General features: G+C 30.7%; 2 protein-coding genes across 2 annotated transcripts; both read right to left on the reverse strand.

Annotated features, from left to right (window-relative positions):
• Positions 1-1230: 1230 nt before the first annotated feature.
• Positions 1231-4380, reverse strand: LOC114168134 (protein RETICULATA-RELATED 4, chloroplastic-like). Its single transcript, XM_028052868.2, has 8 exons — positions 3712-4380; positions 3558-3626; positions 3265-3396; positions 3106-3159; positions 2947-2991; positions 2403-2542; positions 1704-1829; positions 1231-1606 (listed from the first exon to the last, which is right to left on the reverse strand). The coding sequence occupies exons 1-8, from the start codon at positions 4222-4224 to the stop codon at positions 1570-1572; spliced, it is 1116 nt and encodes a 371-aa protein (XP_027908669.1). The 5' UTR covers positions 4225-4380; the 3' UTR covers positions 1231-1569.
• Positions 4209-11586, reverse strand: LOC114168801 (alpha/beta-Hydrolases superfamily protein). The gene is made up of 2 exons (XM_028053757.2): positions 9972-11586; positions 4209-4343 (listed from the first exon to the last, which is right to left on the reverse strand). The coding sequence occupies exons 1-2, from the start codon at positions 11503-11505 to the stop codon at positions 4312-4314; spliced, it is 1566 nt and encodes a 521-aa protein (XP_027909558.2). The 5' UTR covers positions 11506-11586; the 3' UTR covers positions 4209-4311.
• Between the last annotated feature and the right edge of the window lie 1953 nt (positions 11587-13539).

A 13539-nucleotide genomic window follows, 5' to 3' on the forward strand; every position in this document is an offset into this window, starting at 1 on the left:
GGCCAAGTGTTCATTCTTACAGCCACTAGATGAGAATAAATACTTTTGTGAATCTGCTCCTCTTTATATTAGCACTCACTTTTTATTATTCTTACAAAACAAACACGCCTTATTTATTTATAATTCTATACACTTCCTTAATCACAGGCTTAAGTGTATTTGATTTTTGGTCCTATGCTATGTTTAACATGAACCTTTTTTAATGTTTTTTTTTTGTCTTAAACTTAATCTTTCAATTTTTAATTGTAACAATCAAGTTTCCTTTTAATTCATATTTCTACATCTCAAACTTTAAAGTCTAAAATCATCTTTTTCCCCATTTCAAAATATTTATAACCTAAATTCTTTAAACTCTTTCAAAGGATTTTTCATCCAAAATTTACCTATTAAGATACATATTTTTCTTGAGATAAAAAAAAAATTCCATTCCTCTCATATTTGAAACACTAACCCCTCCATTTTTAAAAAAAAAGCACCAAATTTACACTAATGGAACTTTTTAACATCTTATAATAAATATTTAAAGTTAACAAATAGGGTCACCAAATTTATTCTTGTTTGGACCATTGGAATCTGCAATCACTTTTCCTTTTTGGAGGTACGTATTACCTTTTCAAGACAAATAGACAAAGCTAAAACTCTCTTTACCAGAAAAAGCCTTTTTTTACTATATTTTATAAATTTTGCTTGGATAATGATGTTTTTGTTTTGTCATCTCTGTAAAATTTTCAATTGTTTGAGTTTTTATCCCAACTTTAAAAGTTTCCATTTTTGTTTATATTTCTGCATATTCTAAACAGGGAAATTCTAAATTTCCTAACTCTCATCTTATTCATCCTATTTTTGGAACCCGTACATGTCTAGACAAACTCATAAGGACAGAAAAAAAAAATACTGTCTAAAAAAAGCAAAAACAAAGCATGGACAATGTTACAAAGATAAAAAAATCAAAAAATCCATGAATTCATTTTATTTATTCTCTTTAATTACATCATATATGTTTCATTATCTATCTGTAAATTGATATTTTGTTAAAGTTGTAACAAAAAACAATAACAATAAGTATTATCATAGAAAGGGTTTGTCATGAAATGATCCAAATCCATGAACAAGACAAATTAGTCAGAAAAAAAAAATTCATCTAAAGAGAAGGTATAGCTGTGATGATTCTACCAAATAAATATACAAAGAATTAATCAAAATGTATGCTAAGTTTGAAATGATAGAGGATTCTTGTGTTAGCATAAAAAAAATACTTGTTTTGTATCTTGCAATCACAAGATTTTCAACTTTCATCAACTGTCAAATCAAGTTCTCATAACAAAACTAAATTATTTCAAATCCTCATCACATTATTGAATGAGGACACACTTGTACAAAGAAGAATACGCAGAAAGTGCTCAGTGATGAGCATGTAAAAATAGAGAACGAAAACCTATTGAGATAACAACCCTACAACCAAACCTCTGCAGAAAAAGAAACATGTTTCTGATGTTTACTACTGAAGCAAATGAACATCTAGAGAAAAACCTAACGAAAGATCCAAGTCATGTAATCTTGGTCTTGAGCCTATTGAACACCTATCCAACGAGCATAATCCACCCACCTGTCAAGGAAAATCACAGATCACACACAGCATGAATCAGTGGCAACAAGCAAAAACTCTTCCAAAAAGTAATCAGAAAAGGCATGAGATTTCTTACAATAGTGAACCCAAATACGTGTTGCCAGTTCGCACAGCAAAACATAGTGCACTAAGAATTAGCTTGTGCTGGTGCAGCATAGGTTCCAAAAGCCTCTGCTCAATAATTCCAGCAACTACTTGATACCTGGCAGCAAAATCAGATTCTTAGTAATCGTTTTAAAGAACAGTTGATATTCAATTACTGCAGAAGAATGAAGTGGTGAGAGAGAGCATATTCTTATTGCAATGAAGGAAACACTGATGATAACAGACTTTTATACGGCAAAGAGAACAGTTTACAAAAGTGAACTTTCTTTAGAAAATCATGCAGCATAAATTGTGCAAATACCACTTAGAATCATCTGCATTTTGTAACTTTTTCAGTAGCTTTACTAGTCTATTGGATGTTGATTATCATAGTAAAGAAACATTTAAAATACGACCAGAGAATAGGACTCATCATGATATATTGACATGCTTGACCACAATGAGTTAACATTATGAACAATGACAAGCAACTGATGTAAACTATTTAACTATGGTTAGGTAGCCCTCACATTATAGTAATATAGATGACAATGATTCCTTTAGTGGTAATTATTTATAGAAAAAGTAGAGAAATAACTTTTCTAAATCTTGTTATAACAATTAGTGGAACAATACAGATGAATAAAGGCAAGAGCAAGTTCGAAACAAAAGCCACAGCATTCTTTTTTACCTGAGGTTGCTAGAAATAGACATATAGACACCATAGGCAGCACTGGTAGACAATATGGGAACATTTTCAATTTCCCCTTCAGAAGATTTTTCAACTGCTTTCTTTGCATTGATTAAGGCATTAGTCATAGCAGTACCAACCTGAAGAAATACAAAATAGAGTACATATGTTAGGATCTGAAGTCAATTGATTCCGGTCACATGTAGAACATTCAAGTCAAAACCAATTGGCAGGATTATTTATTAAAAGAGAAGGTTGTATTGTAATACACAAAATGAATCCATGGAAAATATTAATGCAGTGCTAGCTCTAACTAGGATCATGCTCATTACTCAGAGGAAAAAACATTTAAGACTAAACTCTTTCTCCAACTCTCAAGTAGTCAAGTTTTGTAGAAGGTAAATGAGAAGACTGCATCAGTCAAATCAGTTGCCAAAACTTGAAAGGAAGAGAGGATCAAGCAATGCAAAATCTTTATAAACAGAAACTTCTCAAACCACAAAAAGCACAGGAAAAATTTCCAGGGAAGACAAGAACTACTAACCAGTGATGAAGCAGTACCAACAGCAAAAAGCTTAGACCCATTACGCTGTGCAAGTAAACCACATTACATACAGAAATTAGTCCCGGGAAACGAAAGGAGCAAACTTGGATTCAAATTGCAAGATAAATAACACAGAAGTTACCAAATTGAAGCACATACCACAATCGCACCAATCCTCTGTATCAATGAATATGATGTCCCAGAGAGAGCAACCTGTTGAAGGAAAACAGGAACACACGAGATGAGATACACAAACACAAACTTTTGATAGCAAAACCATGAAAGTAATCAAACCCTATTGGATATATTAACAAAAACCTGAAAAGCATTATCAGGGCAGCCGTGGAAAAACTTAGCAATAGGCCCTGCAGTGCCTGCGAGTGGTGGTCTAAGCGCAACAGTGGGCGCAGGAAGATAAACCAGCATGAAATCTGCAATGATGGCCATCACCTAACAACAAAAAACAACACATGCAAAAAGGGATGTCACTCAAACCAACATTTCAATCCACATTTCACACAAACCAACACAAGATTCAATCTTGAATGTCGAATGTGTTTACAACACGAGAATCAACTGAGAAAGAAAAAGAAAAAAAAAAAAAACAGTACCACATCGGCGAATACGATTTCGAGCTCGTTGAAAAAGTTCTCTCTTCTCCGATCGTACTCAGCAGCAGTCTAAACAAACACACCACAACGCGAAGTTATACAAATTGATGTTGAAAGTGAGAGTAGAGAGAAGAGAAAGAGGGAAAAGAGAAACCTTGGTGAAGACGCCAACGCCGCATTCCATGGCGACTTTCGCGAGAAACAGATCATCGGCGAGGAGACGCTCTCTGAAGCCGGGGAACTGAAGCAGCCATCGGAAGAACGCGGATTTCTCCAGCTCCAAAAACCGCGTCACCACCGCCGCCGGAATCTTTCCCTCCTTAATCGCCGTCGCCAAATCCGCCGGCACGCTGTCCAACGCCCTCCCCGCCTCCACCACCACCATTAAAGCCTCGTTCTTTCCCTCACTGCTGTGTTCCTCGTCACCACCGCCGCCACCATGACCCCCGTGTCCGTGACCACCACCATGCCCACCACCGTTTCCTCCGAAGGATCCGCCGACAGAAGCTCCTATTGTGGAGCACAGAGGGAAAAAGCGATCCGCGCGGCGGCGCGGGAAGCGGACGGTGAAGGAGGAAGAAAGGGTAAGTGAAGGAAGGGCTTTTGAAGAAGAAAATGAAGATGAAGAGGAAGTAGGCGCAGTGAAGAAGGAGAAAGCGATCGCCATTGTTACTGGTTCAGTTCTCTTCACTCCTTCTTCTTCTTTTTTTCTTCCTCTCCGAAGAAACAGACACAGAGGTATGAGTGATAAATACTAGGTATGTGTTGCTGTTGATGTTTTTGGCTCTGCAGTGACAAAATTTAATATTCAGACAAAATTTTGGCTTCTCCCTTTGCACTTGAAGAAGGCGATGGGCGTTACTTCTTAGGTTTTTTTTGTTCCCATTACACCATCATTATTTTTTATTTTTATTTTTTCTAAATTTCATCATTCCGAAAATTATTTTTACCTTTTTTAGATTTATTAATTTTTTATAATATTTTCTTTGGTAAAAATATTTTTACTAGGTCCTCTTATCACCATCCCAAACCTAACAACTTTCCTTTTTATAACTTTTTTTTATTTTATTTTTATTTTTTCATAAAGTTTACCAACCACTAACCAATAAACAGTATCTTTCTCATTCATTTGTCGATCCTCCATTAAAATATTGCCACCTTCAGCATAAAGACATCTCCTTTTTCATATTTTTCATAGTTAAATATTTTTTTTTAACTTTTTTGTTTAATGTCAAATGAAAAATGAGATGTAAAAGTATGTTTTTTTTTATTTGCTTTGAGCTTTGAGTCTTAGCTCGTCTAGTTAACTAAGTTTTAAGCATTTAATGACTTTTTTTAAATCAAGTTTAAATTTCAGAAAATATTTATTTATATTTTATTGTCTTGATTGATTTGAAATGTTCTAAATGTTGTAATATATGTTTCAATTACCGTGATATATAAGAAAAAAAAAGTAAAACTTACTTAAATGATTAAGAGATTTAATTTGTTAAGTGTCTAATGTAAAAATATCAAGATTTAATTAAGTTTCATTTTTTTTAGTAAATTTAAGGATTTTTTTAATTGAGTTTTAAATAACTTTTTTATATTTAGTTTTCAAAATTTTCATATTTTTTAATTAAATATTTATCATTTAATTTTTCTATTATATAGTTGAAAGGGCAGTTATTTTATCTTGACTACTTTTTTTTTTACTTATTAAAAAATGTGAATAACATTAAAAACACGCCGCTTAACTAATTGAAAACGGACCCTAAAGAATATAAGTAAGATAACAACTCAGTTAACGGAAAGATTAATCAATAGAAACTCAATAAAAAAATAAAATAACTATTCAACGGACAAAAAAATTAATAATGTGTTAAAATTAATTAAATTAAATATTAAATACTTAAAATAAAAGTAATTTATATGAGCTTTTATATCTTTTTTATAGTGTAATTATGATCGAGATTTCTTAACCATTTGTGAAAACTGATTATTGTGAAAAAAATTAAATATTGCTGGTTTATTAAATGATTGATCTATATTCTCAAACTATTCGATAAATTATAAAATGAATAATGCATCGTTGGCTTTTGCATGATGTTAAAAATTATTCTTTTTTCTCACTCTGTTCACACAACTTTTTCTGGTCACTGAATCACTGATCACAATCCTAGAATTTATTCACATCTTTAATTAAGTTAAATTAGTTTTTAAATACATAATTTAAAAAAAATAATGTTCTAACGAGCACATGATGAAAAACTAAAAACCATTTTTTATGAAAGATATAATTATAAAATTAGTAACAAAATCACTCGTTATATACCATTATTCCCACTTATTTTGTTAGAAAAAAAAATATTCTTAATTAGTCAATTATAAAATGGAACGCATCATTGACTTTAGCATAATCTTAGGCATTATTCTTTTACATGTATTCACTACGTGTGTGGTTCGGTTTAGATTGAATACGAAATAAAAGAAAAAAAAAATCATATTACTTTGAGTCAATTTGAAAATGATATTTAATTTGAAAATGTTATTGAATTTAATCAAATTGGAACCGATTTTAATGACTGGAATTTAGGGTTATTTTGAACTTATTTTTATTTTTGTTTGTTTGTTATGGGTGGGTCAATGGACCCTCTTTTTTAGCAAATAAACACGAATTGAATGAAAATCAAATGCATAATAAATACTTTTTTTTGGTGTATTGTGAATTGAAAGAATTATACTGTCCATTATTTAGAAGTTGTTTCAAGTATCCGTTACAAAAACCAATTGGCTATTTTTTAATAAAAAATTAATAGACTTATTATAAATGACAGATATATAATTAAAATGCTTTATTTTTTTTTTCTTCACTCCCCTTCATTTTTTTATTTTTATTTTTATTCATCATACTCTAATTTTTTTCTACTTCTTCTCCTTTTCAATCATCCCTAATTAGTTTATAACAGATATTTCTTCAAATTTAACACAAAAATTATTATTCATTTTATCGATAAAATTATCAACAGATTTTATAAAAAAATCAGTTATAACTTATTTATCAATGAATTCTCAAAATATATAGTTACAAATAAATTAAAAAGAAATTCCTTATCGATAAATTTTAAAATTGTCAAAATCCAAAAAAAAACTTTAATGTCAATTTTATCCCGTGATAATAAATTTTAGTTACAAATAGATTTTACGATAAATACTTTTGTTGGTAATAAAAATTTTAGTTTACCAACATAATTCATTACAGAAATTTTTTATTGATAATTAAAATTTTAAAATCTATCCATAAAGTTGTTGATAAATTATACTTTAACACTTTTTCATATTGATAATTTAATACTTTTTTATAGTGTAAGAGAGTTAATATTTAGAACATTATCCAAATATTGATCAAGAAACCAAACTCACTTCTTTCCTTAATTAACCAACCCGCAAATTAAAAGTTGAACTAGTTGAAATATTTGCTCATCGATAAAGATAAAAATTCCATAACATATACAAATAAACTTAAAAAAAAAAAAAAGTTGTTTTATATATGTTATATTCTAGGAAATAGGATTTGTAATCTAAGATTAAAATGAAGGTAAGGTAGAATAAACCACGCATTCATGATTCGACCAGAATGGGTTCACATTTGAGAAATATGGTGTCATCATTATAGTGGAATCAGATAGATTTTGGTGTTACTTTGTTTCAGCGGAATATTCAACATTTTCTCGAAGGAATCTTCAACGATTAAACATATGTATTCTAATTTTCAAACATAAACTTTTATCAAATTGTTACTAACGTTTCGTATTGTCTTTTATTCTTAAAACATGTACGTTTTATTACATTCCACATATATTAATTTAATACCACTTAAAGAAACAAACTAACTTCAAAACCATATTCTCACATTTTCCTCTTACTCAGTGGCAGATTTTGATTAAAATTATTAGAGGAGTAGAATAATATATTTTGAGATTATTATATTTTTTTATTAGTATAATGTTTTAAAAAATTGGCTTCTCAACTAAACAATTTGATTATTAGTATAATGTTTTAAGATATATGAAGAAATATAATTTATCTTGTTTTTATCGATAGTTTCTTTTTTTTATCACTTTTTAATCATAAATTTATTCTTTTATTTTTTATAAATATACTTTTTTATACATAATATTAAAAAGAATTATCATAATTTAATAAAAAATTGAGGCACATAATTATTAAAAAAATATTATAGTTAAGTCACAATTAAAAATCGATTATGAAAAAATACAATACATTTATTTTCTATATTCACAAAAAATAATAGACAAAAAGCTAATGAAATAAAAAATAATGTTTTCGTTATCAAGTGAAACCAGAGACAAGAAAGGAAGAGGATAAATGAGAAATAAAAACAAAAATAATGACTGTGTCTAATTTTTCTTTTTTTTTTTAAACGAAAAGAAAATATGAGAGTGAGAGATTAATACAATTTGTGAAAAAACTAAAAAGACAAGAAGAAGGAAAATAAAAATTATCTTAATAAATATTTGGTTTAAGTACTTTTATTATTTATGTTTCCGCTTAGAAATGTTAAGTTGGTCCTCCAATTTTTGTAGTCTCAATTTGGTTCAGATTTTTTAAAAAATTAATCTAATTTGGTCTTTTACTTAAATGTCTTGAAACGGGTCAATGATTATTTCATTAAAATTAAAACTCTTAATATGGATGATTTGCTTTGTTGATATGATTAATATAATTTTAATGTCAATTTTTTTGACAAAAACAAGATTAAAAGAGAAATTAAACCTAAATATTTTTATTTTTTATTATTTATTAACATTAAATATTGTGCTTTATAAAAGAAATAGAAAAATATACAATTTAATTTTCATCAATTTCTAAAATATATTACCTATAATTTAAAAAATCCAATAATTTTTTAATATATATATATATAAATTCAAAATTTTAGAGGGTCCATGGCCCATTCCTACCCTCATACTTTCAATCTTTTTAATTTTAGAATTTGATTTCTTGCTGAGTTTTCTTATAATGTCATATGCTCAACTTTAAAAACATATTATTTTAATATTTTAAAGATAATTTTAATATATTTTAAAATTTTAAAATTAATATTTTGAATGTACAACAGATAAACAATATAAAAAGAAACCATTAAAAAATCCAAACTCATTAATTTTTTATTTTTTAGTCTAATTTCTATACACTCACAGTAACAAGTTTTATGATACAAACTAATAACAAATTAGTGGTGGTTCATAAAAACACTGTTGATATCAACTTTTAACATAATTATGGTAAAATTAACAGTATATTATACCTAACAATTTACAAACACAAATTATTATATAATTAATGGTATAATCATTAACTATTTCACTCTTAATTTTTATAATTAGAAATTAAAGTTTGACTTGGAATGTCATCGAATTTGGGTACAACGAGCTCAAGCATTTCTCAGTGGGTCATGATATTCAAACCCTTCGGGTGGAAGAACTTATGTTCATGAATGAATGGACCACTTATTTTTGTCCTTTTTCCTAAATGGAAACGTGTTTTGTTTATTTATTTATTTATTCATCTGTGTAACCATTTTTTCACAATTTTTTCTTGTAATTAAATAAAATAAATAAATCCTTAATCGAAAATATATTTCTTTATTTTCTACTTTATTTGAAATAAGTCACCCTTGTAGCAGTTTATGATTAGAAGATAATTTGTTTCATTATCAATAAATTATAACAGAAACAATTAACAAGTCTGTCTTAAAATATTGATTATTATATAATACTTTTACTTTTCTGTGAATGGATGATCATTCCTTTATAGTATTTAACAGATTTATTATATACAAATAACTCGAAAATGTCTGAATTTAAAAACGTTTAAATTTAATTTTTTTAATCAAAATTTATTAACACATTTCAAACATATTTTATAATAATATTTAATTTAATGTTATAACAAAAGTACGACATAAACAATTCAATAACAATTATAAAATATTTTTAAAAAATTAAATAAATGTAATAAAATTTGATTAAAATATTAAATTTATATAATTTTAAAATTATAGAACTAAATTAAACTAAACTTAAAGTAGAAGAATTAATTTCAAATAAAAGTAAAAACCAAAAACATAATTAATCATATTAACAAAACATGTATATCTTGTATTTTTTAGTTTATTCACAAAATTATTAGAATTTATAAATGAAATATTTTTGTACGTTAATTTTTTTTATTGATTGCCAATATATATCTTTCTTCAAAACACGCGTCAATATAATTTTGTTAAGATTTTAATTCCAACGACCAAATAAAGTTTTTGTTTTTCTTAAAACATATTTAACACTGTTTTTTTGTCGTTTGTCCGAAAATCTAGTAACTGTAAGCCATGCTAAATGGTTTCTAATTGCTGACCTGCTGCGAGGTGGTTGTCCAACACTTGTTGAAGATGGTGGGCCATGTCCGGTGGATGAGCCTCCAATCTAGGGCGCTCCGGCAGAACCCACCGCCCATCGCCGCCTCTCACCATCCCCTTGTTCTCGTCCTCCCGCCAGTGCGGCGGAACGCCGTACTCACTCCGGAGAAAGTCACAGCTCTTGTTCACAAGCGCTATGTCACGCTTCGACGCCAAACAGAACCTCTTCCCCTTCCCATGGAACCCATCAAGCAGGTGCAGGTGCACCTCCAAGTTGTGCGCACTCACCAGATCCACCTTCCCCTTCGCAAACGGACTCTCTCTGTGATCCAACGCAATCTCCGTCCCCACGTGCGCATAGCTCCACGGAAACGACAGCGTATCCTCTATGTACTTCTGAAACCGAAACTTCTCGTTCGTTATTATCCCCGGCACCGTGGGTACCACATCGTGCACGTTCACCACTCTCAGCACCTTCACCCCGAGCTCCTCGCACCGCTCCTTGAACTTCAAGTTCCCAACCCTAGGCCCCGCGAACGAAAACACCGTCACCGGAACCTCAACACCTTCACCACCGTCGCCGCCGCCAACGCCGCCAACCACGTTTAACCTAACCTCGGCTATGTCGTACGCGCTCAGAACGGCCAGGGCGGCGCCGAGGCTGTGCCCGGTGACGGTGATGCTTATCTCTTCGTCTTTGTAGTAGTTGAGAAGACGTTTAACCTCTGAGAGTACTTGTTCGCGAGCGGAGAAAGAGCAGTAGGTGCAGGAATGTTCTTTCTTGGTGTACAAGTCGTGGAATCCAGATTCTACCTTGATGGTTGGGTCTCTGGAGAAGAAAGCGGGGCGGAGAATGTCTTTGAGGTCGTGGATCCATTCGACGTAGGTGACTGTTCCTCGCCATGCAATGAGGATGTCGCGGCGGCCGAGGTGTTTGATGTGTTCCTTGTCGGTGCTGACGGCGACGTAGCCCATCCAGTTGGCGTGGGGGCTCCAGACGGCGGCGAGGTTGGAGTGCTGGAAGAAGTTGGGGAGGTTGATGTTGGAGGTGGCGTAGAGGTAGCGGGTGATGGTGTAGCCGGAGTGGGGGATGTTGAGTTGGTGGAAGAAGTGTGAGGGATGGTACTTGCATGTTCCGCAGTACTTGGAGTGAGGGTCGAAGTCGAAGGAGTCGTAGCATGCTTGTGCGAGTTCTCCATACCGGATTATTTCTCGCCGGAGGAGAGGGTTCATGCTTGGCTCTGTCAACCCTTTCCAATCCTTCATGCCTTGGATTTCCCTCCACACTTCGCTCAAGGGGGTGTCAGAATCAAACTCAAACGTTTGTTGTTCTTGTTCTTGTTCTTGGTCGAGTTCTTCTTGGTGGAGTTTTGGGGTTAGGTTTGAGGTGGAAGAGCATTTGAGGATGAGTGAGGGTTTGGTTTTGGAAGAGAATGCGAGGGTTGTGGTTGATGTGTTGTTGAAGGTGGTGGTGTGCGGTGTTGATAGGGGAGGAGATGATGGGAGGTGGTTGAGGAGCAGAAGAGAAGCCATGAAGATGAAGTTTTGCAATAAAAGAGCAATGATGATGAGGAAGAAATGAATGGGGTGAAATGGGTGTGGTGGTATAGGTTATGGTGGGAAGAAAATAAAAAAACATTTTGTGAATGAAACACGTTCCTTGTACAATATTGTTCCACTTACGTATGCTCCATTATACAAAGTTGTGGTCTCGACCACTCTCCCACCGGTTGGACCATGATGACAATCACTTCAGGTATAGTGCATGCGTTAAATATTTTAAAGACTTAGAGTTTCTGGACATTATCGTTTTTTTTTTAATATGTTTTTGTCTGTTAAAGTCGAAGTCGAAGTGAAATTTAAAATTACTCCTTTTTTTCTTAAGTCAGCAATTTAATCTTTCATTATTAAAAATGTGTGAATTTAATTTTTTTAATTAAATTTTGTTAATATGACATTTCAAGCGTATTTTATGATAATATTTGAATTATTTATACCGTTTGACATATATCTCGTTTCAATATTAACTCAAATATTATCATAAAATATGTTTAAAATGTCAAATAAATTTAACAAAATTTGGTAAGAAAGATTAAATCCACGCATCTTTAAAATAAATGACTAAATTGGTATAAAATTTTCAAAAAAGACTAATTTCAAAATTAACTGAAATTTGAGGGACAAAAAACATATTTAATTTTTTTTTTTTAAACGTGGGTTAGTTTTAGGCTTAAATTAAAAAAAAAAAAATAGAGTTGGTTGACAATTAGATTACAGAAGTAATGCCGAGTACTTCTAAGGTGAAGTTCTGAAAATTTGTAGAAAGAAAAAGTCTTGATGTATTATGACAATTTCAGTGTAAGAATCATTCTTATTTTTAACCGACTTCAGTTATTTTATTTAAAATTGAACACTGAAATCGTGGTATACATGACGACTTTGACTCTTTGAAAAAATTTTGAAAAATTATAGAGAAACCGTTTATATATCTAACAACTTCACTTTAGAAGTCGTCATGGATCACCATTACTTCATCCATATGTATAATTTAACGGTTAACTAACCATTTTTTTTTTTTTGTAATTTACACCTCAAATTAACAAATAAACAAATAGACATTATCTCATATACCTACATTACTCACTTATAAAATCAAGCATTGGTATAGTTAATTTAGATTTATTTCAGTTAAACATTTATTAAAATATTATACATAGTTAAGGATTTTTGAGGTATCCAGTGTTCATTGCTAATCCGTAAGGTTGGAGTTGGTAAAAAATGGTGTTCAAGCAGACATTAATTAACTACAAGAATTAACAACCAGATGAAGAACAATACAACAAGAAAACAACCCAAGAAGAACTTAATTCACTTAGTATGGTTATGGTGAATACTAATGTATTAAAGATTCTTCGTATATACTACTTGGATTGAATCTATATCAAGCTTCTTTTTTATTATGGTTGATTTTATTATGTTTGAAAACTATAGAGTAAGAATCACATATTCTAAAAAAAATACATTATTTCCAAGTGGTATCATAATGGGAAAAAAACATAATTTTTGTACAATTTTTTCAAAAATTAAATTATCAAAATGAAAAAATTTATGATAATAGATAAACTGTTAACATAACACGGCTTCGTTATAAAATAGTCATTTAAGGTGACATCATTTTAGTTCAAAATATATTTTAAAGTTAGAATCGTAATAAACTAAGACGACTTCAATTCAATTCAGAGTATTTTAAATTGAAGTTATTATTTTTATAATAAAATAATATAAAATTGACATATTCATTTTTACAATTTTCTACGTAATCATTTTTATAATTTTTAAAAAAATTACTTATTTTGAAATTTGCCATCATAATTATTTAGGTACAATGGAGTGGTCAATTTGTTTTGTCCACTGAATCACTAACGCAGAAAGGTATAAACTCAACCACTATGCTCTTCTCTGCGACTTTTCTGCATTGGACTCTCATGGGAAAATGCAGAATGCGAATTTCAATTATAAATCCCACTTCACACCGTGGGCTAATTCTTCTGTTATTTTCTAAAGTTG

Source organism: Vigna unguiculata, chromosome 11 (genome assembly GCF_037176805.1).
Source record: "Vigna unguiculata cultivar grain cowpea cultivar isolate G323 ecotype 2 chromosome 11, ASM3717680v1, whole genome shotgun sequence".
NCBI lineage: Eukaryota > Viridiplantae > Streptophyta > Magnoliopsida > Fabales > Fabaceae > Vigna > Vigna unguiculata.

Coding starts and splice junctions, on each gene's coding strand:
- LOC114168801 (XM_028053757.2), bottom strand. CDS start 11,505: ATGGCTTCTCTTCTGCTCCTCAACCACCTCCCATCATCTCCTCCCCTA. Junction 4,344..9,971: donor GGACAACCACCTCGCAGCAG/GTCAGCAATTAG, acceptor TTGTCACTGCAG/AGCCAAAAACATCAACAGCA.
- LOC114168134 (XM_028052868.2), bottom strand. CDS start 4,224: ATGGCGATCGCTTTCTCCTTCTTCACTGCGCCTACTTCCTCTTCATCT. Junction 3,160..3,264: donor GCCCTGATAATGCTTTTCAG/GTTTTTGTTAAT, acceptor TTCCTTCAACAG/GTTGCTCTCTCTGGGACATC. Junction 1,830..2,402: donor TCTATTTCTAGCAACCTCAG/GTAAAAAAGAAT, acceptor TTTTGCTGCCAG/GTATCAAGTAGTTGCTGGAA.